The 27410-nt window shown below is 38.2% G+C and overlaps 1 protein-coding gene across 2 annotated transcripts in view; it reads left to right on the forward strand.

Moving 5' to 3' along the window:
- The first annotated feature begins 352 nt into the window (after nucleotides 1-352).
- Nucleotides 353-27410, forward strand: part of STK26 (serine/threonine kinase 26) — a 75500-nt gene continuing 48442 nt past the window's right edge. The window contains exons 1-2 of one of the 2 annotated variants that reach the window (XM_028522587.2): nucleotides 353-503; nucleotides 603-753. In XM_028522587.2, the coding sequence (XP_028378388.1) occupies nucleotides 712-753 (42 nt within the window). In that variant the 5' untranslated portion in view covers nucleotides 353-503; nucleotides 603-711. Of the gene's footprint in view, nucleotides 504-575; nucleotides 754-27410 lie in introns of both variants that reach the window. The other variant, XM_036016970.1, reaches the window with a different exon arrangement.

A 27410-nucleotide genomic window follows, 5' to 3' on the forward strand; every position in this document is an offset into this window, starting at 1 on the left:
AACACACCCCAAATTTCAACTCAAGGGGTCTCTGAGACTACATGTGCCCCAGTCTTGCACGCCTGCCTACAACGTGGCCGCGTCTGGGACGCCCTCATACTCCCAGATTCACCCAAACTCTTCCATTCTCTCTCCAGGCCGAGCCTCGTTCCAGGTCTCACAGTCTCTGGGCTATCCTCTCCGCGTGCCTGCAGAGTCTCCACCTTCTCAGGCTCCAGCAATCCCAGGCAAACCCCTTCACTTGGAGCCTCAGCTCTCTAGACGACACCCGGCTGCCCGACAGGGGCGGGGCCAACAGAGGAACCGCCCCCAGCCACCTCCCCGGCCAGCCAAAAGGGCGGGTTGCTGGGGCGCCTCCACCTCCTCTTCCTAAAGCGGCGAGGCGCAGACGAGCGGCATCACTCGAGCCCAGGTCCCAGCTACCGCCACACACAGCGCCCCGCATTAAGGAGTAGGAGCAGCAGGGGAGGCAGCAGCTACAGCGGCCGGCAGGCGCCATAAAGGTAGACTGAGTCCCAGGGAGTCCTGCCACGAAATGCCTACCTCCTAGCCCGTGGCTACCACCACTAGTCTAGTAACCCCACTTCTGTGTGTCCTTCCAGGCCTGGGTTGAAAAGCCTGGGAGGGCCGCGGAGCTACCCACGGAGGAGGAGCTAGCCCCAGCGCAAGGCGCCAGCACCGCAGAAGCAGTGCGAAGCAGCAGTCGCATTCATGGCCCAGTCACCGGTGGCTGTCCAAGTGCCCGGGATGCAGGTGAGGAAGCCCAGGCCGCCTCGCAGCCCACGTGACCGCCCGGGAGTCGTAGCGCGCTCCGCTCTGGGCACCCGGGTCCAGAAGCGGCCCCTGGGCTCCCCTGAAGGCAGGGCCCGGCGCCCTGTCCAGGTGACATGGAAATTGGGCTCTTAATTGTTTCCTGGTGTTCAGGCTAGGTGGTGCACTGCCCCGGGAAGGTTGAGAAGGACTGGGGCGCACTTTGATGTGGGGATGGGGGTGGGTGGGGGAGCGGTTATGAAAAAAAAAATAGGCCAGAGCGAGACACCTGCGCCTGCCAGCGTGTGGTACTCTTGGGAAGTGGAGGTAAGAGGACTTAACTTGGGAGAGATGGAGGTGTCTCCGAATTTGTGGGGTAAAACGCAAATTGTGCTTCCCCCACCCCTCCATGCATACACAAGTTGGGGCTGAGCAAGACAAGGGGTGTTGGTGGCGGCGGCATTGAATTGGGCTCTTCCTGTGTGCGTAGAGTGGAGGGAGAGTAAGGTGACTTCGTTTCCCTTTTTGGTGCCGCTTCTTAATGGCGAAGTTGTATCTCGCTCCCCCACCTGGCCCAGTCCTTATTTCGGTGTGAGAAATGCAGAGTCCCATCTCAGGGTCACCTAGAAGATGGCTGTGCAGCCCCCTCCCCTGCCTTTCTTACAAGATGACTGTTGCATGTGGTTAAAGGAAGCAACTTCTTACTGGAGATCTACCGAGCCCCCACCCCCCCCGTTTTATTTTCGTTTTATTAAAAAAGAAATGAGCTATGTCCATACTTTTTATGCTGTTATGGTTTTAAATCGGTGTATTTCAAGCTATATACTAAATGTTATCCAAGTCTACTAACTTTTAAACATTCACATTTTACTTTTTTCCTTTGTTACACAGCGAAAACAACCTATTTATGAATAACTCAGAGACTAGAAACACTAAAGACTCAGTCCCTCACTATCTTATAAAAATGTGAGAGGAAACTTTTTTCAAGTTCAAAAATATTTAGATTAGTAAATAATTTATATTTCTAATAACAAAGAGCTGTGGATTGGGGCCTCGATTTACTACTAATTGATGCATGGAATTCATTTATTTCTTAAGCAATCAGTCACTTTATACAAGGTGACAAAAAAGTGATTTTTAAGATAATTTCCCCAAAAGGAATATTTGTGTTAAACATTTATCTTACCTAAGGACTCCAGTGTATCCTAAGCACCAGGCCTTTTAGCTGGATGTAGGGCAAGTCTGTGTTGAGTCCCAGGAAGTCCGTGTGTATTTAACTAAAACAAGAGGAAGAAAAAGGGAAGTGAGAAATAGTAGGGCTTTTAAAAAGGTTAATCCATTCAAGCTTTACAAAATGCCCCAAACTTTTTTCTTTTCAGGCCACCCCCTCCCTCTTTCCCCCATCTACCCTGCCCCACACCCCATTCATTCAGTTCTGCCTTTGATTGTATTAAGGAAATTAGTAGTTTGCAATAATAACTACAGTTCTGCTGTGTCTGATGTGGAAGAAAGTCTGAAAAATTTCTCATTGTACCTTCCTTACCATTATGTGGAGAGTAGATCCTTACAAAGTTTGGTAAAGTTTGTCTCCGAGGGTTTCCAAGCTTTTCTCTCCATTGTGTGTAAGGCAGCCTGCTTGCATTAGTCAGCAGAGTGCCTCCCCTTCACCAAGTTTGTGATTATGGAAAACTGTGTGCTGGAAAACTCTGTGTGCTAAGGAGAAAATAGTTTCTGGTCTTTATTTCATTTGTCTTGACTTTATTTGATTTATATGGTTTCTGGCTCTTATTTGATTTGTCTTTACTTGATTTATATGGTTTAGGAACTGCTTGCTGTTCAGTATTTTTTACTGCTTTCAGCTTTGTTGAATTATCTGAGTTCCCTGTGTCTTCAATTTCTAAATGTTAATTAAGGTGGTTTAGAATGCGAATCAAGTATTTTAAATGACAAATTCTGCCCTTCACCTTATGCCTTCCCAAAGTTGCGATTAAGTTGAACAAAGTTCAACCTAATTTGTAGAGGGCAACATCTCAATATTAGCAAAGAAAAGAGGAATATGTATTTGTCACTTTCTCCGTCTTAATGAAAATGGTAAATTCTTAACTTCCTAATTCAGTTCTCTTTGTAGATGTGGTCCTTAGCATTTGGTGCAACACAAACATTTTCCACAGTTAAAATTGTACAGTACCCTAAAAATAAATTTGAAGGCCTGTAGTGTAACTCTTGAGCCTAGATTTCTTTTACTATTCTTTTGCTAAAAAATATTGCAGATGAGATGCAGAATTATATCATGTGCTTGTGAAATTCCCCTAGAGTTTTGTTAAAGAGTTAGAAGTAACTTTTAAACCTTTAGACTAGTAAGAAAACTTGATTTAGCCATGTGTTCTTGAAATTAATGTATAGTAACTGTTTCCACAAATCAAAGTGAAGCAGTTGCAGGCCTATAAGTTTTTAACAGTTTATTTTAGAGAATTATGAAGATTGATGGAAAAAATTATTTTTCCAGAAATAAAAACAAAATTGCTTTATCCACAGTGTATTTCTCCTCCCCCATCCCCTCACCCCAGGAGAGACATGAAGTAGAAGCTGAGCTACCTGTTCTATCACTTAAGACTTACAACATTCCTGACTTTCAAACAAAGAAATTTCTGTTGCCGCTAGTTTAAAATAGAAAAGTAACTTGGAGTGATGAAAGAAAACCCAGGATTTGGTCCAGTTCAAACTCTTCCTTACGAATTAGTTATTTAAACTCATTGTTGATATTTCTTAATATTATGGTAATGAATACTTTTGCCAAATTACACAAAATTTGGGGGATATGATTTTTTTGTGTTTAATTTGTGCTTACTTTTTTAGTATATGACTAAAGGAATTTTCCACACCAGGAGCTAAACTCTTGAAAAATATTTAAAGGAAACTTATTTTAAAAGTACAACTTTTAAAAAATGAATCAATAAACCTGTTTCTTTTCATTGAAATATTTACTCTTTATTGATTTAAAACATTTTTTTCCTTTGAAGTTTTTTAGTTATAAAACATACTTAAGTTTCAAATATTTCCCCTTTAGAACCTACATTAGTATTTATGAAGTATTCTAAACTGGTTGTTAAATCTTTCATAACATGTAGGTAGGAGAATAAAGTTGAATGTTGAATTGGAATACTAAGTGTTTTTTATGTTATGCCTCTTGTGAAAGAAATTTTTAAGTTCCTTCTAAAGAATTTAGAAATTAGTATTCATGTATCTTTAAATATGACCAAGTTGGTACAATTTTTTAAATCGTTGATATTTGAGGTATGAGATGGAAATGAAGTTTAGGGATTAATGAACACTTATTGAAGACTTTTATCTAAAAGGGAGAAAACATTGCCTTGCATTGGTGAAATTAGTTACTGGCTTCTGGGAAGGATACAGGAGTATATTACATGATCTCTGCCCCTAAAAATCTTAAAATGTTGTGGTGTTAAATCTAGCACATGAAATATCAAATAATGCAAAATCCGTGATACTTACTCTATAATAAAAGTTGCTGACTGGAAGAGTTGAAGGTTTACAAAAGGTAAACTGACCCCAAAGGATTGTTGGGATCTATACTGGGGAAGGCATTTCCAAGCAGGGAAGTAACCTGAGCAAAGGCATGTAGACAGGGAAGGGCACACTGCCAAGTGTACTTGTTCACACAGTCTTTGAGAGTGGGATAAAATCACTGAGACTATGATGAAGAATTCCTTTAGAGAAATAATAGGAGGTAAGATGGGAAACTTTTATTAGGTCCAGATTATGGTGGTTCTTGAATGCTAAGGTAGGATTTTGGCCTTTGGACTAGCCATTATACATTTCTGAGTAAGGGAGACTCAATGAACAAAGTTATATATAGGAAAAGAAATCTCAAGGCTGGATAACTGGATAATCTGGAGGACTGAGAGACTTGAGGCAGTTTGATCTACTGAGGCTATTACAGTGGGATAGTCATCTGTCCAGGTGCAATTGATCTTGCATTAATTGCCTTTCATATGCCTAATACTGTGAAGAAGAAATATATGATTACCAGACTTAATAATTAGTTAGTTACAGAAGAAGGAATGTAAGCCTTTGTGGTGTTGAATATGGGGAACTGGGAGAATTATGGAAACATCTTAAATACTTGGAAAGTCAGGGAAAAGAGCCATATCTAGGAGGAAGTTAATGATTTCTGTTTAAGGGGAAATATCTTAAACTTAAGTATGATTTATAACTGAAAACTTCAAAGAAAAAACATGTTTTAAATCATTAAAGAGTAAATAGTTGAGTATAAATAAATAGGTTTACTTTTTTAAAATTTCTGTGAGGTTTGAGGTAACAATGGGATGACAAAGTAAAAATGTAGGACAATGTATCTATTACCTTGATTGTGGTGATGGTTTCACAGGTGTATGCATATGTCCAAACTCATCAAATTGTGTACATTAAATATGTACTTTTTTGTATATCAATATTCTTAAATGAAGCTGTTTTTTTTTTATAAAAAAGTCCAGCAAATACTTGAAAATGTAGGTCTGGTGGTTACTCCTTTATCAGACATTTACTGAGCATTTACTATATCCAGTCTCTTTTCTTGAAATTGAAGGATGTGAGCCACTAAGGAGGGAGAGGGTCATAATGCCAGAGATAATATGTGGAATTGAGGGCCCTCATGAGATAGAAAACATAGGCAGAAGATTAGCTTGTAAGGAAAGGACCAATGATTTTAAGGTGCATGAGAGGAAGAAAAACTGCATTATGATGCAGAGGGAGTAAACTGGAGGGAATTCTTTAACTTTTTAATTTTCATCATGAAACCTAAATCAGAGAAAAGGAAATCAGTTTGGTGCCAAAATCTAGTATGTAGAGTTCTTACCTCCCCCACATCTTCTGAAGGGAATAATCAGATTTGCAATTTGAGCTGGAAGTGGAAAGCATTACCTTGCATTGATAAACCCAAACCAGATGAGATCGGACAGGTTCAGGGTGGTATGGCTGTAGCCCCACACCAAGCCCCCCAGCCCAGGATTCTGGTGCCAGGAATATAAGTCTCCATAACTTCTGGCTGCAAAAACCATCAGGGTTTGACTTGGTGGAAGAAACTTCTGGAGTCCCAAGCAATTCCTGTTAAAAAAACACACACCCAGACTTACTCAGACTTATTCCCTCTGAGCTCCAGCAGGTGGGAGAGGGACAGCTTCAAACACCCCAGTGGCATATGGAGAGGAATGGGAGTGTCTGGCATCAAGGCAAGAGCTGGGGGATAGCCTTTTCCCAGACAGAAAGGTGGGCAGAGGCCATTGTTCCTCTTCTGAACTCTCCCTGCACAGAGCCACAGAGCCAGCAGGCAGGTACCATATGTGAGACCCCATTAATCTGGCTAACACTGTTTGCCCCACCCTGGAAATTCTCTGAAACTCTGCCCCACCAATCTTGAAGCTGTTAACAGTAACTTTTCCATATAAATGGCTGGATGTGGCTCATGCTTCACAACTTTCTAAATCCTTTCAAACAAGCAACACCAGCCTCAGTGAGCCCCCAGCCCCCATACTTATTGCTAAATGGCCCCAGGCATGGCACTAGCAGCAACCAGCCTAGATTCACCACTTGGCTTCCTCTAGTAATCTCCAAGTCCAGCACAAATAGCAGCCATCTCACATTGCTTTATAGCTCAGACAGCATGGCCCTGGGAAAAACAGGTAGGGGCTGAACTTGGCCTGCACTACCTGGGGAAACCCCAGGTCCTGCATACCCAGTGAGCAGCTAGGGACCAAATCAGAGCACCACCACCCTTTCCCTGCACAGCTGATCATCCACGGAGGGCAGAGGTTGATAGTAGTCATAGCCAATCCATGCAGCTGATTGGCCTGGGTAAACCCTTCCCATTGACCTGCCAACAGCAACCAAGGCTCAACTACAAGAGGAAGGTGCAATAAGATGATGTGAAGGGCACACTCCGAGTACCAACCTTTGGGTGATAGGGGAGGCTATGCCACTCTACCCTACAGAACACCTACCACATTAGGCCATGCTATCAAGACACAGTCAAAGAAGTTCTGCCCAATACATTGAAACAAACAAAGGGAGGCTACCAAAATGAGGAGACAAAGAAACATGGCCCAAATGAAAGAACAGATCAAAACCCCAGGAAAAAGAACTAAACAAAATGGAGATAAGCAAGCTCTCGGGTGTAGAGTTCAAAACACTGGTTATAAGGATGCTCAAGAAACTTAAGGTGGACCTCAACAGCATAAAAAAAGATCCAGTCAGAAACAAAGGATACAAGTAATTGAAATAAAGAACAACTTACAAGAAAACAACAGTAGAATGAATGAAACCAAGAATCAAATCAATGACTTGGAACATAAGGAAGCAAAACTCAATCAATCAGAAAAAGAAGAAGAAAAAATTTAAAAAATAATGAGAATAGTGTAAACAGCCTCTGGGACAACTTCAAGTGGTCCAACATTTGCATCATATGGGTACCAGAAGAAGAAGAGAAAGATCAAGAAATTGGAATTTTGTTTGAAAAAATAATGAAATAAAAGTTCCCTAATTTGATGAAGGAAATAGACATGCAAGTCCAGTAAACACCGAGAGTCCAAAACAAGATGGATGCAAAGAGGCCCCCTACAAGACACATCCAAATTAAAATGCCAAAGGCTAAAGATAAAGAGAGAATCTTAAAAGCAGCAAGAGAAAAGCAATTAGTTTCCTACAGGGGAGTTCCCATAAGATTGTCAGCTGATTTGTCAAAAGAGACTTTTCAGGCTAGAAGGGATTGGCAAGAAATACTCAAAGTCATTAAAAGCAGGGACATATAGCCAAGATTGCTCTACCCAACAAAGCTATCGTTTAGAATTGAAGGGCAGATAAAGAGCTTCCCAGACAAGAAAAAAACTAAAGGAGTTCATCATCTTCATCATCACCAAACCATTATTATATGAAATGTTAAAGAAAAAGAAGAGGATCAACACTATGAACAATAAAATGGCAAAAAATACATATCTATCAATTGAATCTAAAAAAACAAACCAAGCAAACCAGAAGAAGAGAGACAGAATCATGGTTACAGAGAGCACTTTGATGTTTGCCAGATGGGAGGGATGTATAGGGGAATGGCTGAAGAGGTAAGGGAATTAAGAAGTACAAATAGGTAGTTACAGAATAGCCATGGGAATGTAAAGCATAGTATAGGAAACAGAGCGGCCAAAGAACTTATACACATGACTCACAGACATGAACAATAGTGGGGGGATTGCCTGAGGGAGTGGGGTGTGCTGGGTATAGGGGGGGAAAGGGGAGAATTGGGACAACTGTAATAGCATAATCAATAAAATAAAATTTAACAAAACCCAAGCCATTGTCCTTGTTGGGGAGTGTTTGATACAGAGATGTTGAATATGCTAATGATGATGGTGGAAGACTAACTGGAACAGAATGATCCAAGACTACTGTTATCTGGGAGAGTTGGAGTTGGTTGGCAGGTATGGGGTTAGGGAGCTAGGGGCCATATGAAGAGTTAAGAGTAATTGGGTCTGGTAAGACATGTGCCTTGAACAGTAATGAGAGTCTAGAAATGACATTTGACAAAAAAGTTCCATCATGTACCTCCCTTGCTTGTATCATAGAAAATTAGAGAATATAATTTAGCAAATACTTAAGAAACATTGAACACCATGATACTCTTTTTTTATTCTGCCTTTCCTTTATTTCATGACCTTGAACATTCATCTACAAAATGAGAATAATAAAAGCTGCATTTCCTTTGCCTCAATGAGATGTTATGAGATTAATTAATGATCACCTGTGGAATGTATTTTGAGCTCCTTTGTAAAAGGTGTTATTAATGTGAACGGTTCATCCTGAAAAAACAATGCTAAGCTAATCACGTGAAAACACTGTGATTATCTCATCTCTTCTGCATGATAACCCACATTTTTCTATTGAAATCCAGTCACCATCTACACTTATACATACTACTACCACCACCAGACCCCAAATCCTCTGCTCAGCTTTCCAGACTTTCTGTTATCTGGCTCCTCTCTACAAATTTAAACTTTAATTATCACTACTTTTAAACAAGAAATCCTTTTTGTTACACCATGCCAGTTACAATTCAGTAGTCACTGACTAACCAAATCCTACCTGATTTTCAGGCTCCATCTTTCTCCATTAACTTTCTCTGAATGTTTCAGGCTACAGAGACCTCTCCAGCTTCCAAGCATCTATGGATCTATTGACAGTAGCCAACAGCCCAGTCCTTGATTTATATGTTGTTTTAGAATTTCTCTAACTATATATGTTATACTTGTCTTCCAAACTGGGTTGTAAATTTCTTGAAGGCAAGGACCACATATTTTACCTTTCTTCATACCATTAGGTATGAATTATATGTAAACATGTTGGCTAAGTGTAGTATAAGTTAGACTTTTTAAACATTTTTCCATTCTGTTTCTTTAAATATATTGTGTGATGCTTAAATTCTTGTAGCTCATAAAGGCTAATTTATATGTACACAATACAGACTTTTTGTACTCACTAAAGTGAATTTAATATATTATTTGCATTATGTATAAGAAAATATACTAATTAATCAGCGGTTCACACACTGAAGCTCTCATCCCCTTGCTTTCTAAGCCATTTGAGAGAACAAGGAGCCTTGTTGCTTTCCTAGTAACTAGGGCCAATTTCTATTAGAAGGAGTATGATAAATTTACATTCATAGTAAGGTGCTTTTGATTAATGTCTTACAGTATGACCTCTCTCATGATGTTCATATTTTGCATGGAATACCTTAAAAAATAAACCTAAGTAAAATTTAGGGCAGCCTGATGATAGTTTGTGACTGAGTTATGTCTTTTGAAAGAGTGGTGGTTTTACTCATTTTATTTTTTGCTAGAAAATTAAGTTAGGAGAACAAAAATTAACACCAGCATTGTGTTGCAACAAACTACTTTTCATTTTTCATTAGTAAATCCCAAAGAATTTCCACCACAGGGATGTTTAAAACAATGTCTCTGGAGGAATGCCACAAGTTAACTCATTTTTAAAAGAGCAAAAATCAATAAAATATGCACAACTAATATTTTGACTTCATCTTAAGTACATCTCTCATTTGGTCACCTGCCATTTTAGTTATATGATAAGGACAACATCTGTGAATTGATGCTTATAGAAATCAAACATTTTAAAAAGATACCAACTAATTTGTCTCAACAATCTAATGAAATAGGAAGAGTTATCCAAGAGGAAAATGCCTTAAAATCTGGATTTGAACACAAAACAGCACAATTGCTGGTAAACTCTACCCATCATCCTCTTTGTTGCCCTTTCCCAAAATCTCATGCAATTGAGGTAGATTACCTGACTTGCACATTCAAAGAAACCAGAAAACCTAGTGTAAAGCAGATCCTATCTTTCCTCTATTCCTGCCTATTTCTCCCTACCACTTCTCACCAGAATTTGTCTCACTGGAGATAGAGCTATCCTCTCTCTCAGCCTTTTCTGGACTTGTTGCAGCATTTTCCTGACAGCATCCCACTGTCCTTTGGTTTCCTTCACTTGTTATATGATCATGAATTATGATAACCCATGCCCTAAAATACCAGATTAGCCAATTGGTAAAGCATAGCTCTGGATATTCTCGAAAAATTAGAACAGAATTTTGGTTTATACTTCTTGTGGACTAGAATATACAAAATTGTAGACAGCTTAGGTGAAAGAGTTGAAAATATTCTAATTATATTTTTATGTATCCACTTTCTTCCTTTTTGGTCAAGTAACTTCAAAAATGTGTTGTTGCCCTGGCCAGTGTGGCTCAGTTGGTTGGAAGTCATTCCCTAGACTGAAGGGCTGTGGGTTCTGTTCCAGGTTGGGGCACATACCCAGGTTGCAGATTTGATCCTGGGTTGGAGTGTGTACAAGAAGGCAACCAATCCATGTTTCTTTCAATTTTTGACTTTCACATCTGTCTGTCTCTCCCTCCAGCCCTCTGGCCCTCTCTCCCTCTCTCTCATTCTCTCATTCTCTCTCCTCCCCCCACCCCCACTCCACATCCTCTCTCTGAAAGCAGTGAAAAAATGTCATCAGGTGAGGATTTTTAAAAAGTGTGTTGTGGAGGAAATCCATGGCATTATGTATTGTGCTTTTCTCATAAATATATTCATAGAAAAAAAAACTTTCAACCTTACTTTGTGAATATTGTACAAAGGTTATGTGTTCTTAGTGATATTTTTCCCAAGCCCCATTTGCCTATTAAAAAAAAAAAGTGTGGGAAGAAATCTGTAAACCCTATTAATTTAAAATGCAAAGGACTGAAAAAAACATGATTCAAATCCATCATCATTGGATTTTTCAATTTGTTTATTATAGAACAGTAGTTTGTTGCTGAAGAATAACAGTTAGTTTGAATTATAAAAACAGCTTACCAGTATGAACTTAATGAAGTTTTCCTGGATTTGAAATCCGTACCACATTAGATGTGTTAGGAAATTTCTAAGCACACCACTGAGTTACTGTACCATATTTCAACAGTGGCTAGTAACACAATCCTAGGAGTGAATTTTAGGCAGGTGGAAGAAATACTTCAAGAACATGTAGACATGTCCATTTTTTATTGAAAATACATTTCTGAGTTGCTCTATTAGTGACTTTTTGCCATCCTCCCACAGCTTTCCATTAACCCATCAGCTTTGGACATACTACTTTATAGTATATTATATTAAACTAGGACTTAATTCATTGATGTAGTATAGTATAAGTAATACAGTGGTGGGTGATGAGGAAGAGATAGGCAACATAGATAATCAGGTGGGGCATAAGTTATAATATTACTGCAAAATTTTTTTGAGAAGCTGAACCAATAGAATCCATAGTCATAATTTATCCCCAAAGCCTCTGCCTCATCATTATGACTACCCACTCTAGAGCTGGGAAAGTTTTTCAACTCCCTGGTCTCAATTTCCTGCTGCCTGCCTTAAGTTTAAGCAGAAGCACTACAGAAACCACTTTGCAAAGCATGCACACATGCTACTAAGTATGGTGATAGAAAATAGAACTTTGACCTCTTGTGGTTAAGGAGGCTATAGTCAGTGGGTCTGGCAGCCTCAGGGAAAGAAGCATATTTTAAATGTATTTTTAAGTGCTGCTGACCCCATGGGAAGGACAGTTAGCAAACTCATTAATTAAGGTCCTGTTTGCTTCTCTAGTTTTAGTTCAAATTCTTTATTTCGATTTAGCTTTGAGTCTATCTACCTGCCTGTCAGTAAGTGGTAATATATTGATTTTCTCAGGTTGGACACTGGTGATTCAGGTTTAATGTTTTTAACATGCTTAGTTTTCATGAAATAACAGGGTGTGATTATTTAAGCTAGAAAAATAGTTTCAGCAAAATTCAGATGGCCTACTTTGTGTAGGACATGGTGCTTGATGCCTGACTCTGAGACACAAAAAGTATAAAAGTCCTTGACCTCAAGAAGCTGATACTATAATTGGGGAACTAGATACCAATATACTTAGAAATCTAAAAAGTCAGAGCAATAGTGATGAATTCCAAATAGGATAGACACTGCCTTAGAAGCATTCCAAGGAAGACTGGATTAAGGATGGGAACTCTCATTTATGGAGTACCTTTCAGCTATGCTTTTGCCACTGCACTACATTTTTTTCTAGGCAGGGAAGCCTTCAAAAACCCTTAAAGGAAAGTGGGAGTCAGGCAAGAGAAAAGGACAAAGGGGCACATTCAAAGTTTTCTCTCTAACAGAGGTTTGAGATAGGTGTTTATTGCCATGAAATGTTAGGATCAAATTATAAGGGGCTTTTAACGCCAGGCTGAAACAGTTCTTTTTAACCTTGTCTACAACAGGGAGTTTTTCAACAAGAAAGTAAACTGATGAGAGCAGTGGTTTTTTAAATTTGTTTGTTTGTTTGTTTTTGGGAGACTGCATTAGGCTTTCCACCCAACAGGCTAGGTTGGAGAAATGGAAGGCTAAATATGGTATGTGAATATTGTAATACCCCAGACTTTAGTTAATAAGGATTTGATCTAGGGCAGTAATGGTCAAACTTAAGCATACACCAGAACTGGCTGGAGGGTTTGTGAAAACAAAGACTGCCAGGCCCCATCTCCAGAATTTCTGATTCAGGAGGTATGCAGTGGGGTCTGTGAATTTGCATATCTAATGAGTTTCCAGCTGCTCTGCTGGTCTGAGGACTGCTGTGAGCACAACTCAAGGAATACTAACAGAACTTGGTGACTGGTTGGATATGGAAAGGGGAGAAATATGATGGGAGAGTAAAAATCCAAAGATATGGCTGAGTTTGAGAAAATGGGTTCATTTTTAGAAATTTTGAATTTTAAGTGCTGGCCACACATCCAAGCAGAAGTAATTAATTACAGGTTTGTCCAGGAGTGAAGACCGAGATTGGAGGTCTTGCATGGAAATAGAAAGATGAAATTTTGAGAAATTAAAATAACATGGTTTCCAACTATCATTTCAAGAGGCCAAACTCAACTTCGTGTTTAATTCTACAGTTTCCAGTATCTCAGTGATGGGTATTCCATCTATTTTCTTTGATCCAGGTAGCTTTGAAAGCTCAACAAATGCCATCTGCAAATTATTAAGGACTTGAAATCTGTTTGTGCTTATAGTTGTGAAAATGCAGTTTGACTAAAGTAAAATAAAATGCCAGTGTCCTAAATTCTAGTAAGTGGCACTATTCCCCCCAAAGATAGACATTTTTAAGACTTTTTTTTACCAATTTTGATACATCTCTCCATTTTTTATTGTTTAGAACCCCTATTCCTCACCCTTACCCCATCCTCAAAAAGTCTTGGACTTAATAACCCTAGGCTGCTGTTACATCAAAAATACCCATTCACAGTCATGACTTTGGAAGCCAACTTGTGTTTACATATATAAATTCCTGGAGTGGGGTGGAAATTACTTCTGAATTATTAAGAAAATATCAGGCCACTCCCTAAGTGGTTCCTCTGATTCCAGCTTCTGTTCCCTAAATTATTCTCTGTACCTGCCAGATTAATAAATTACCATTTGATAACAGGTACCATATAGGAGAGCTCAGAGTTTAGTTCTAATAAAGGATTAGAATTGAAAATAATAGAAGCAAATAGGGCCTACTTGAGTTTTCCAACACCAGACAATGTGAACAAACTTGATTACCCATCTCATTTACCAGCCTTGGACCTAAATAACTTTTCAGTTTCTAAAACGAACACATAAGCAATAAAAACAAAATTATCCCTCAGAATCAAAGATTTGCTACCAATGAGGAAGCTCAAAAGCATATTCAGAAATACACCTCTAAATTTTAATAGATGTTTAATTATCATTAAAATAAATTCCTTCAGTCCCGAGAAGACTTGCTATCCCATTAGGGAATACAATTTGGGTGTAAGACTTCCAATATGGTAACCTTATACCTCATATCTCTTATGTAATAGCTGTCTGTTTTCCAGGAGACTTAATGACTCTTGTGACCTATTTTCCATAATTCTGGGTGGTAGATTAAGATTTTTGTTGGAGAAAATTGAGGGAGTGTGTATATATATGCACACAAAATATACAGTTGACCCTTGAACAACATGGGTGTTAGGAGCACATAATCCTGTGCAATCAAAAATAAGAGTATAACTGTTGACTTCTGAAAAAAAAATCAAGCATCCCTTGGCATTTGTGGGTAATTTCAGATGCCTAAATCCTCTGATGCTAAAGTTGTATATATAAAATGTTGTAGAACAGCCCTGGCTGGTGTGGCTCAGTGGGTTGAGCCCATGCCTGAGAATCAAAGGGTAGCTGGTTTGATTTCCAATCAGGGCACATGCCTGGGCTGCGGACCAGGTCAGGTCCCCAGTAGGGAGAATTCGAGAGGCAACCACACACTGATGTTTCTCTCCCTCTTTTTTTTCCTTCCTCTCCCTCTGTTTAAAAATAAATAAAAATATTTTTTAAAAAATTTTAAAAAATGATATAGAACAATGCATACAGAATACGTACAGTCAGCCATCCATATCTGAAGATTCACAACTGTGGATGGAAAATACTGTTTTGCATCAGCCCTTGTTTGATTCCATGGATACAGAGGGCTGAGTGTATATTTAGTTTAAAAAATCTGCATGTAAATGGACCTATGCAGTTCAAATCCATTGTTGTTTAAGGATCAACTGTATATTGTGCATGAAGTATATTTTATGTTTGAAAACACTTTCAATCTGTTCAGGAAAATAAGTTTCAACATTTGCCTATAGAATTATTTATTTTCTTAGAATATATTTTATTGATTATGCTATTACAGTTGTCCCACATCTCCCCCCTCCTTATTCCTTTCCACCCTGAACACACCCTCCCACTTGCATTCCACCCCTCTTAGTTCATGTCCATGGGTCATATACATATGTTCTTTGGCTTCTACATTTCCATTACTATTCTTAAACTCCCCTATCTATTTTCTACCTACCATTTATGCTACTTATTCCCTATACCCTTTCCCCCATTCCCCCCTACCTTTCCCCACTGACAACCCTCCATGTGATCTCCATTTCTGTTCCTGTTCTACTTGTTTGCTCAGTTTTTCTTTTAAGGTTCAGTTGTTGATAGTTGTGAGTTTGTTGTCATCTTACTGTTCATATTTTTTATCTTCTTTTCCTTAGGTAAGTCCCTTTAACATTTCATATAATAAGGGCTTGGTGATGATTAACTCCTTTCACTTGACCTTATCTGGGAAGCATTTTATCTGCCCTTCCATGCTAGATAATAGCTTTGCTGGATAGAGCAATCTTGGATGTAGATCCTTACCTTTCATGACTTCGAATTTTTTGCAGCCCCTTCTTGCCTGTAAGATTTCTTTTGAGAAATCAGCTGATAGTTCTATGGGAACTCCTTTGCAGATAACTGTCTCCTTTTCTCTTGCTGGTTTGAAGATTCTCTCCTTATCTTTAATCTTGGGTGCATGTAATGATGATGTGTCTTGGAGTGTGCTTCCTTGGGTCTAACTTGTTTGGGATTCTCTGAGCTTCCTGGACTTCCTGCAAGTCTATTTCCTTTTCCAGATTGGGAAAGTTCTCTTTCATTATTTTTTCAAATAAGCTTTCAATTTCTTGCTCTTCCTCTTCTCTTACTGACATCACTGTGATGTGGATATAGGAAGGCTTAAAGTTGTCCTAGAGGCTCCTAAGCCTCTCCACATTTTTCTGAATTCTTGTTTCTTCATTCTGTCCTGCTTGAATGTTTATTTCTTCCTTCTGGCCCAAACCATTGATTCGAGTCCCAGTTTCCTTCCCATCACTATTGCTTCCCGGTACATTTTCCTGTATTTCACTTTGCATAGCCTTCACTTTTTCCTCTATTTTGTGACCATACTCAACCATTTCTGTGAGCATCCTGATTGCCAATGTTTTGAACTATGCATCTGATAGGCTGTCTATCTCTTCATTGCTTAGTTGTATTTCTTCTGGAGCTTTGATTTGTTCTTTCATTTGGGCCATAGTTTTTGTCTTGGTGCGCCTGTTAGTACTAAGGGGTGGAGCCTTAGGTGTTCACCAGTGCAGGGCAACCCAGGTCACTGTGTTGTGGCACTGTATGTGGGGGAGGGATCCGAGAGGGAACAATGCTGCTTGCTTGGCTCTCTGCAGGCTTTCAGTCACTTCCCCTGCTACCCACAAGCAAATTGGGCCCCTCTGGTATTGATTTCCTGGGTGAGTGGTTGTGTGTACGTTCTAGGACCCTGTGGGTCTCTCCAATGAACTCTCCTGTGAGGCTAGGAGTTTCTTCTGCTGCCTCAACCCCACAGATGTTTTCAGTCAGAGGTTTTAAGGCTTTATTTCTGCACACTGGAAATCTGGGTTGTACAGTCTATCTCGCTCCCCAGTTGTTCCTCTCAGTTTATCTTCATTCCAATGTGGGACCGCCTGGTCCTCCAGTCACTGCCTCATTAGGTCCTCCAACTCTCATCTTGTAGCAAGTCCTCTCTGCCCAGCTGCCTGTCTTGGCCTCTCCTACCAGTCTGAATGAATGTTTCTTCTTTAACTCCTTTGTTGTCAGACTTCCATACAGTTTGATTTTCTGTCAGTTCTGGTTGTTTTTTGTTTTTAAATATTTTGTCACCCCTCTTTTAGTTGTGCAAGGAGGCACAGTGTATCTACCTATACCTCTATCTTGGCTAGAGTCTCTGCCTATAGAGTTTGTAATCAATTCTACCAATTTTAGACATAATTCTCTTTAAAAATAGAAAAGTTTATTATAGTAATAAAAATTGCTAAAAGATAAGAAGGTGATCACTATATTCAAGAAGCAGAAAATTACAATTTGACAATGACATTGTGGAAGGAATTCAATAAAATTCCTTTGTATAACAGGAATTCAATAAAAATTATATACTCAGTAAAAGTTATATTCATGGATTTGCTAAATATTTTTATTATATACAAAATATATAAAATTCTTTCACTTAGCATAATGCTGTACAGTTCTATCCATGTTGACGCAAAGGGGAGGAGCTCCTTTCTTTCTGCTGCATAGTATTCTGTCATGTAAATGTACCACAGTTTTTGGATGCATTCATTTACTGGTGGGTAATTAGGTTGCTTCCAAGACTTGACTATTGTAAATTGTGCTTCTATGAACATTGGGGTGCACAGGTTCTTTTGGTTTGGTGTTTCAGGGTTCTTAGGGTACAATCCCAGCAATGGAATTACTGGGTCAAAAGGCAGTCCCATTTTAGTTGTCTGAGGAAATTCCATACTGTTTTCCATGGTGGCTGCACCAGTCTGCATTCTCTGTGAAAGAGAAGTACCATATGATCTTACCTATAAGTGGACCCTAATCAACAAAACAAATAAGCAAGCAAAATAGAACCAGGCACATTGAAATAAAGGGCAAATTGACAGTAACCAGTGGACAGAAGGAAGGAGGATAATGGGGGGAAAGAAGGGGAAGGGTTGTCAAGGAACATGTATAAAGGACCTGACCTATGGACAAAGCCAAAGCAAGGTAGGGTGGAGGGTGGGAGATGGGGGTGGGTGGCGGAAAGTGATGACACGAAAATTGAGACAACTGTACTTAAGAACAATAAAAGATGAATTAAAATTAAATTAAATTTAAAAAAGAAAAGAAAATACATAGAATTCTTTACACCTTTTAAAAAAATCTAATCTAAGGAAAATACATACATGTTTATATACCTTTGTCTAACTATGAGGTCTGTCCAGAAGGTATCCAGCCATGTGATATGAAAAATAGAGACATTTCTGAAGAAGATAAAAGATACAAGAAACATTATACATAGTACGGTGATGCCCCAGTGTCCTTCAAAGTAGGCACCTTGGACCTCACACAGTTCTCCCAGTTGCCATCAACTACCCCATGTTGTTTTTTTTTTTTTTTTTTTCCTGAATCTCATTGATGATCTGAAATCTCTTCCCTTTCGAAGGTGATTTTAATTTTGGGAAAAAACAGAAGTCACAGGATGCCAAATCTGGGCTGTAGAGGGACTAAGTCACTTGGGTGATTTGATGTTTTGCCAAAAACCTCTGCAGAAGCTGTGATGCATGAGTGGGTGTGTTGTTTTGATAAAGCTGCCAGTCACCAGTTGCCCATAGTTGCAGGCTTCTGAATCATCTGAATAGTTTCCATGGAGGAGTGTTCAAGCTTAATACAAAATTTGATGCAGATTCATTGCTGTACTCACTCAGTCATTTTGAATGCAACTGCCACACAGTACAAATGCTCACTCAACAGCATCTACTGCCCCCACTGACTAATACAGTGAAGTTGTCACTATTCATGCATGCTCATTCCAGTCCACTCTCCTTGGCTGTCGGGTTACATCAATGTCACACAAACTGTTTTCATTATATTAATAATAGTTAGAATTTTCCCAGACAGACCTTGTGCATAATAGGGTTATCAGGGTTTTATGCATGTTACAATTTTATTGTGGCTAATTCTTCTTTCTGCCTTTAATATTTAAACTGTTAGTATTCTTGAAATTGGAGTCACATGAGTCTTACTCAATACAGAGTATAATTCATAGGAAATGACTTTTAATGGAATTCAATACCAGTTTTGAGTTATTTTAGTGAATAGAATTAAATTAAACATTGCATAGAATTATCAAGATTCTCAATTCTCTGCCTAATTTCTCCCATAGAATAACCTTACAGAGAATCACCACATCAAAAGAACTGCTTTGGATAAATATAATCCAGATTACCTGTTAGTAAAATCAGAGGCATATGGGTAGTATACAAATGACTTCTGGTTAAAGGAAACTTATGATTATTGTCTAAGCTCTTATGTTGAAGCTAATTTTGTTATAGGTACACTATACTATGTACTCTAAGGTGATAGGGAATGGGGGAATAGATTCCTTTTTAGTGACAAAATCTTATACTCAGAGGGCTGCTTTTAAAAAAAAAAATTTCTTCATGAAAAAAATGGTGACTGTCACTAAAAGATCTCTTTTACTATGTCACAAGCTTCCCAAAGGATACATAAAATGAAAACATGGGATTTGACTAAACAATGAACCAATTTTGAGGTTTTAGCATAGGTGACACCTCCATGGTCATCTTTTTGGAGTGTGATTTCTGGTAAGAGCAAATGAAAAAAACTATTACTGCTATTGCTATGGATCTTCTATCTGCTGAGGTTCAGGCATCATTTTGGAGACTGCAGTATAAAGCCTGCTTAGGGAAGGTAGCATTTCAGGATACTAGAGGATTAGTGCTGCCTCATGAGCAAGCATAAAATGTAGGTGAGGGAAAAGGTGTTGAACTCTGGAAGAAGAGAAAGATAGTATTTCCAAGGAAGGAGAAAATTGGTCTTTTGCTTTAAAGATTTGAGAATTCTCTCTATATTTTTTAGAATGGGAAATTTCTCTACTTTCTGCAGAGAAGAGAAAAAGCTAACAGAAAAGGAAATTGGGGAGGTAATAGCAATTTCTTTCTTCTTATGACTTCTGTTATAAGAGTTACGTTTACAAAATTAATTTGTTATTGCAAGAAAATGTCTGTAAAGTGTATATTTGGTTGGGAGAAAGCTTGTGAAAAACCAAGAATGAGCTGAGATCATAGGAATGGTAATCTCAGTTGCTTTTTTGTTTAAGATGTACAATTTTGTTGGCATGTGTACTGGGCAAATAAAATGTTTCTAGATAATTAGTCATTTTGGGTGGCCTTTTTTTTCTTTGTAGGCAAAATAAGCACTTTCCATTAACAAGGAAAAGTGCCAGATTATCACTGGATTGATATTTGGCTAATTAAGACTTATTTGGGGGAGAGATTTAAAGAGAAGGAATTGTTCTTTCAAATGACTGGACTTATTATTGTTACTTTTCCAGTAGGTTCTGGCCTTAAAATTCTCCCTCAGGAAATGATTAAAACAGTTCTTTGGAGCCTTCGAGGCTGAGTAGTATCTCAGATTTACTTTAAAATAAGTTTGCTTAATGAATTTTTAGAACTCTTGATTTATGTTTTGGCTGAGAGAAGAGTTCTAAGTAGTATGTAGTCCAGTTGCTTTTTCTAAGAACACTTATGTATACTAAATACTGTATTAATTCTATTGTTGGCTTTTAACTTTCCAATAATTTAAAAGATATATAGCCCTGGCTGGCGTAGCTCAGTGGATTGAGTGTGGGCTGGGAACCAAAGTGTCCCAGGTTCGATTCCCAGCCAGGGTACATTCCTGGGTTGCAGGTGCAGGCCATAACCCCCAGCAACCGCACATTGATGTTTCCGCCCCCCCCCCCCTCTCTCTCTCTCTCTCATCTCCCTCCCTTCCCTCCCTAAAAATAAATAAATAAAATCTTTAAAAAAAAGATATAAATATCTTCACACTTAAAAACCAAACATTGTTTTCTCCTCAGGTATTACAGCCCCCTGCCCACATTCCAGGATAGAGACAGCTCTCTCCTGTTGCCCATCCATGCACCTGGTTCTTTAGGAGAGTCTATCTGTGTAACTAGAAGCATTTTAATTTAATCACTCTTTTATATACTTTCGATAACAGTGTGTCATGCAGTTTTAATGTAAGTGTGATCCTGAATGAAAGATCATGCATAGTTTAGTTTTGGACAATTTTTCAAAACTCCTTTAACTGAAAAGATGATCTGTATATTGTAAAAGAATAGTCTTATTTAATATGGCCAAGTGGTCCCAGACCTTGAGAATTTAATTATTTTTTCCTGGTAGGTTACGAAATTGTTTTCTTCTAAATACTAGAATTCAGAATTTAGTGTATTCTGTTCTTCTACAGGATGAAATAATGCCTGCATGCATCTCCTCAAATGTAGTGTGGAGATTATGTCGGTACACCTTAAGCTCTAAAACTAAGGTTTGAGGATTCTGCTCAGGAGTCTAGACTAGGTTACTATTTATAGAAGATAAGGCACACATGACTGTTTATTTATACAAATGATCATATACCTGTTCTAAGCAAATTTTGAATTAGGTGTAATTTATTTTATGCTGAGGTAATTAATGTATAATTACTTCTCTACTATGTATAATAATTTTCTACTAAGAGGTAGCGACACTATAATGTTTGGTTTATGCTTTGGACAAAATGAAATTTCCTTGAAATTTTGGATTTTAATTTCTCTGTAGTGAATATTTTTGAATGCCGGTATTTTTGAAATAATAATGATCACCTTCCTCCAGTAGTATTTTGGTGTATTTAATGTAACCCTTTCTCAACCAGTTTTCATCTCAACCACAAAACAAAATGATTTGAGCTACTGTTTCTTCAATTCTCCCAAGGAGGGCGCAACTAAGACCTTTCTAGATTCACTGGAGAGGAGTTTATTTATTATATACAATGGATTCCTCAGAGCAGCAGTCAGCACACCATAGCCAAGGACCAAATCCTGCCTATAGCCTGTTGGTGTGTAACCTGCAAGCTAAAACTAGTTTTTTTAACATTTTTAAAGAGTTGTTTAAAAAGACGACTATGTGATACAGACTGTGGACTGTCACAAAGCCCAAAACATTTATTTACTATGTGGCCCTTTAAAGAAAAAGTTAGCCAATCCCTATCTTAAGGCATGGAACACATTGAGAATTGCTGATATATTGAAATAAAGCTTCTTATAGTATATTCTCAGAGGCTAGAGATGCAGTAAGATAGTGGGAAACATTCTTTTTATTAAGGTGACTTGTATATTGGTCACATTATTCCAATGCTTAGTTAAGGAAAGGCTACAGATTATAGTAAAAAGGTAGACATATTTTTGTTTGTTTTCTAGATATAAATTTCAATGGTTAAATTATATGGAAAGTTGTATTGGTAATTATAATGAATGATACATTTTTGTGTGTACAGATACATTTAAATATTTTTGTAGTTTCTAAAGCAAGAAAATAAAACTGGACAAATTTTATGCAGAAATCTAAAGAAGGACATTGATTGCTTTAATTTAGAGGAAAGTGAAGGAAAGTGACTAGAGAGTGTTAAGTGTCAGAGATAATCACATATGTTTCCTCCTGTGATGAATAAATGTCTTCACTCTACAATTAACATCTCAGGTACCTTGTCAGCAGTAAGGATAATAGTACTTAATCAAAAGTTCATTAAAATTATGAGATCATAGCATATGAAATAATGAGGTTCCACCAAATGCCACTTAACCGCTTGATATAGTGAGAAAGGTGCCATTAACCATAAAATATATATTGGTAAATCACAAAATTATCAACAGAGAAAAAGCATAGCAGACATTGTTTGTAATTAGATACTGATTTCCTTTATCTCCATACTCAGTTAATCATGAAGTTCTGTCAGTGTTTTTCTCTGGAAAATGTCAGACATCATCCCTTTTTTAAAAATCATACTATTCTGTCATTTGTCATTAAGTAGAGTAGAGGCAATGTGTAGACATGATGGAGCTGCCTGAAATACAGACTTTATTTTTCAGACTCATTTAATGAAAGCTTTCAGTGATTTCCCACTAGCCTGACCAAAAATTCCTAGGAAAGATAAATCAAGCCAGGCTACTGAGGTGGTCAGGAAAGTCATCACTGGCTACTGAGCTGGCTTTGAGACTAGGTGAAAAGAAGCAAAAGAAAGGAAGAGGATGATATTAACCAAGGTAAAAAAGGACAAAGGGAGTTCTGAGATTGTGTTTTTCAAAATGGTTATGGGTCCTTTTGGGGTGGGCAGTGAAAATTTGCTTGGTGAATGGTACTTTCTCTCTGTTTAGGACTGTGAAATGATACCATGTAAGTCATTTCAAGTTGTATACCACAAATCTTTTCAGGGAGCGCACTGTTCAAAGCATTTTAATTACTTTGAGTGGTTCACTAAGCTTATTTTGGCTATGGGAGTTCAAGGACTAATTAAGGAACTTTGTCATTTGTCTCCATCCTGCGGTTACTTGTTTGTCATTGCCCACCCCACCTCCAGCTAAAAAACACTCATTATAAAATCAAACAAATCCATATATTTCATAAGGGCTATTTCCAGTTCTAAAATCCTATGGTCTTTTACAATTCTTAAACAGATTATATAGGATTTTTTAGGAAAAAAACAGGTTTTGTATTTGTATTCACATTTGGTACTGGATGTTGAATATCCTTAATGGAGAATTACAGTTTTAAGTTGATTGCTAAATGAACAAGAACTGTAGATTTCAACTACTACAATATATTATCTTAGCCATAGTTTTGTGGGGAACACACAAACAGCCTTATGTTTATGATTTTATTTGTTAAAAATTAAAAGATTCAACTCATATTAGTAGATATCTCAATTCCAGTAGAGTTTTCCCCTTTATTTGAGCAGTTAGGTTGTCAAATGTTGTTCTTTGGTAACATAAACAGTTTTCAGTAACATCAACACAGATCAATGAGGGTAAAAACTGGTAAATCTGTACATTTAGGAATTAGGATATTCAAAAGTGCTACTCACAATGGGGTGTAGGGTAGGATGGAGATCAATTTGAGAAATTTCAGTTCAGAAAAAAATTGGTGTACATATTTTTAGGACCATAAGATGTGCCGGACCATAAGACATACCTAAGTTTTAGAGGAGGAAAATAGGAAAAAACATTTTGAAGCAAAAAATGTAGTAAAATATTTAATAACCTGTGACCCTGCTCCACCACTGCTTCCCTACCCCCCACAGTGAGCCAGGTAAGCTACATTCAGACTATAAGATACACCCCCCATTTCCCTCCCAAATTTGGGGGGAGTGCATCTTATAGTCTGAAAAATACAGTGATTCACAAGAAAAAGAAGAGTTCTCTAAGCTGGGGTTCCTTGAGTAAATGGAAATATGACAATATTTAAGATTTTTCCCAAATGAACCGACACTTCCTGTGTAAGGGAATGGGAATAACAATTATAAAATCATCATCAGAGAGGATGTTAAAATCAGCCCCTGTTTTGCTAATATAAGAACTCTGTAAGTATAAGCTTATTTTTCGTATAGTTGGGTTCACCATGATGCTGAGTATAGAGCTAACTTCTATGCCCATTTGTAGAAGTTCTTTGTAGGTTTTTAGGTACAACTATTACACACACACATCTCATTTTGCTTGGTTTCTGAGTTTATTCTTATTTATTAAAGCACTGCTTTAAATTTTTAAAGAAGTAAGTAAGGCATTAAAATAACAATAAGCTTTATTTTTTAGCCCTATACCCATGCACGCACATAAACACACACTTTAATAATGTTTTTCGCTTTTGGAAAGTAGATTGTTGAAAATATTAGAGACTGTTCTTTTAGAATATTCTATAATCTCCTCCATTCTTAGTGTTTGCTAAGACTAAAATTGTTTGCTACTGATCACATCATGCCATCACTATCATTTTCTTGGGATCATAGAATGTTAAAGGCAACAGAACCGGAGAGATAATTTTCCTTACTCCTAAGATTCCACTGGGTAACTTCTTGCAAATACTATTTGATTAAATTCATTCAAAGTATAGATTTGATTAAAGAGGGAAATTACACTGCAGCCACTTTCTCATTAAGAATGAAAAGGTAAGTCGATGTAAAATCCACTTTTTGAATCAGTGTTAATTTTCTAAAAAAACTCATGGTTTTAATAATTTAGTGCTGTGCTTACAACCTTCAAATCTATTGATTTTAATTGGAGTTCTGTATCTAGAAGGAAAATAGGCAGTGAGAAAATCAATTTTGTTTTAATCCAGTGCATTTAAATAAGTGTGCTAAAGATTCACCACAACATTATCCATGATAGCTCAATATCTGCTATTAGGGGCCTCTGCTTTATATTCTGTACAAAGGTATTTATTTCTGAAAGTACTACAGTGACATCTGACAGTATGTATAGAATAAAACCTGGCTCTCTCCTGGCTGGCGTAGCTCAGTGGATTGAGCGCGGGCTGGAAACTAAAGTGTCCCAGGTTCGATTCCCAGCCAGGGTACATTCCTGGGTTGCAGGCCAGAACCCCCAGCAACCACACATTGATGTTTCTCTCTATCTCCCTCCCTTCCCTCTCTAAAAATAAATAAATAAAATCTTTAAAAAAAAAAAAAAAAAACCTGGCTCTCAGTGTCCATCATGTTAAATTGCCCTGTGTGAGTTTAGTTAAATAATGGCCTGAATAAATTAGGGTACCTGTTTTATCATTTATATATTAGTAGAATTTTAAAAAATATTTCATTTATTTATTTTTAGAAGGGAAGGAGAAAGAAAGGGAGAGAAACATGAATGTGTGGTTGCCTCTCATGCACCCCCACTGGGGACCTGGCCCACAACCTAGGCATGTGTCCTAACTGGGAATTAAAGTGGTGACCCTTTGGTTCACAGGCCCATACTCAATCCACTGAGCTACACCAGCCAGAGCTACATTAGTGGAATTTTTGTCTTCCTTTTATTGTATGATCTTGTCTCCCTTTACAAATGAATATTTTATATTTAAGGCTTGTTTTCAGTCCCAGGTTATATTTATATAACTTCCTGTCTAGTCAGAAATAATCCCTTTAGTTTTAACATTAATGCTTATGGTTAAACCTGACCCCTGATTGATTTGTGTATTTCTATGTGTTTAGCCCAACTAAATTGAAATGTACAGCAGAGTGATACACAGACTGTGGCTCTTTGAGGTCTCTAATCTTTGCATTTGGATATGACATCATCCTACATTCTACAGGACATATGGTAGTCATGTGGCTCTGGTTAATAGTGATGGCAGGTATGCTTTCAAAATCAGATTTGCATATATCATTCATATGTATCCTTGTTTTTATGGCTACTGCCTACTCTCCATTGCAAGAAATGCTGTTTTGCAAACTAAAGAACTGGAGAGTATTATGCTAAGTGCAATAAGCCAGTCAGAGGAAGACAAGAACTATATACCATATTTTGCCCTGTGTAATGTGCACTTTCTTGCCCAAATTTTTGAGGGGAAAGTAAGGGTGTGCATTACACGTGGGTAGTACTAGTTCTGTATGTTTTTAATTATTTTATTTATGCTTAAGCATTAAAAGTGAAACTCTAGAAAACAATAATGATATCCATATGCAAAATAATACCCTGGAATATGATAATCAATTTTGTTGAACTTACAATGAACTTGCAACAAAAGCAGTTTCAGCCAACAATTCAATGAAATGAAATGAAGAGCGATGTATTGTTATCCACTTGATAAGATATGTGGCATATACCGGCCAGCAGTATCCATCTCTGCTGTGGATGCTCGTCGAAAACACGAGAAAAACATACACAGAGACAACCAGGTCCTGTGGGGAAATAGGGACAGAACAGCCACTCTCTCTAGTGGAGAGCGTCCCATATCCATTCCCAAGCAGATTTTTATTGAGAATACAGACTTAGTTTGGGGATTCACAGTCTGGCAGAAAAGATCAAAAGAAGCAGGTGACTTACAAAGGTGCAAACAGAACCCCTGCTGTGATTCTGGGCAGAAGTTGGAGTTTTAACATTTGAAAGGAGTGACAGGGCTCAAAAGGCTAGTTTAGGTTTCCTGTCTGTGCCTTCAAATTCTAATCTAATAATATCCTCCAGCAAACAGATCTCACAGGATCTTGCATATTCTATGTTCCAGGCCTGATTACCCCAGGGGTCCCCCGTTTCTAATCTGGGCTGCAGTACCCCTGTTATTTCCTCAGGCCTGAGTCAACAGAGGAGACAAAGGCAGCCAGGAGACTTGGATTTCTCACTTCTAAGAACAAGGACTCAGGCTTTGACAAAGCCGAGGGAACAGGGGTTGATGTCCATCACCCCTTCGTTTCCACAGCCCCAAGTCTCTTCCCAGAGGCCTCCTCGTGATCATGCCTGTCTTAGGTGATACCCTCCGTGGGAAATCTTACCCGTCATTGGCTAACTGATCAAGCTTAGGAGGTCAGGCACAAAACAGGCAGCATTCATGCCAGGGAAATAAGTTTTGTCTCCTTAGTGGCTCCTGGTCTGGAGGTCTCTCACTCAGCCTAAGTCACGGGGGGTTACAGCTTCCTGAGACCAGGCAGGGCGGTCCCCAACAAAGATAGATGATGCCAAATGTTATCCATTTGATAAGATGGGTGATGCTAGCTTTATTACCATAGGGTGAACAGTGTGACATTTCCTACATTTTAGGCAGGAGAAATTATTGGAAAATCCCTTGGAAAATGTCAAAATGGTTTTTGTCCTGCAAGCTTTAAGCTAAAAGTTATTAAATA

This window comes from Phyllostomus discolor, chromosome X (assembly GCF_004126475.2).
Source record: "Phyllostomus discolor isolate MPI-MPIP mPhyDis1 chromosome X, mPhyDis1.pri.v3, whole genome shotgun sequence".
Classification (NCBI taxonomy): Eukaryota; Metazoa; Chordata; class Mammalia; order Chiroptera; family Phyllostomidae; genus Phyllostomus; species Phyllostomus discolor.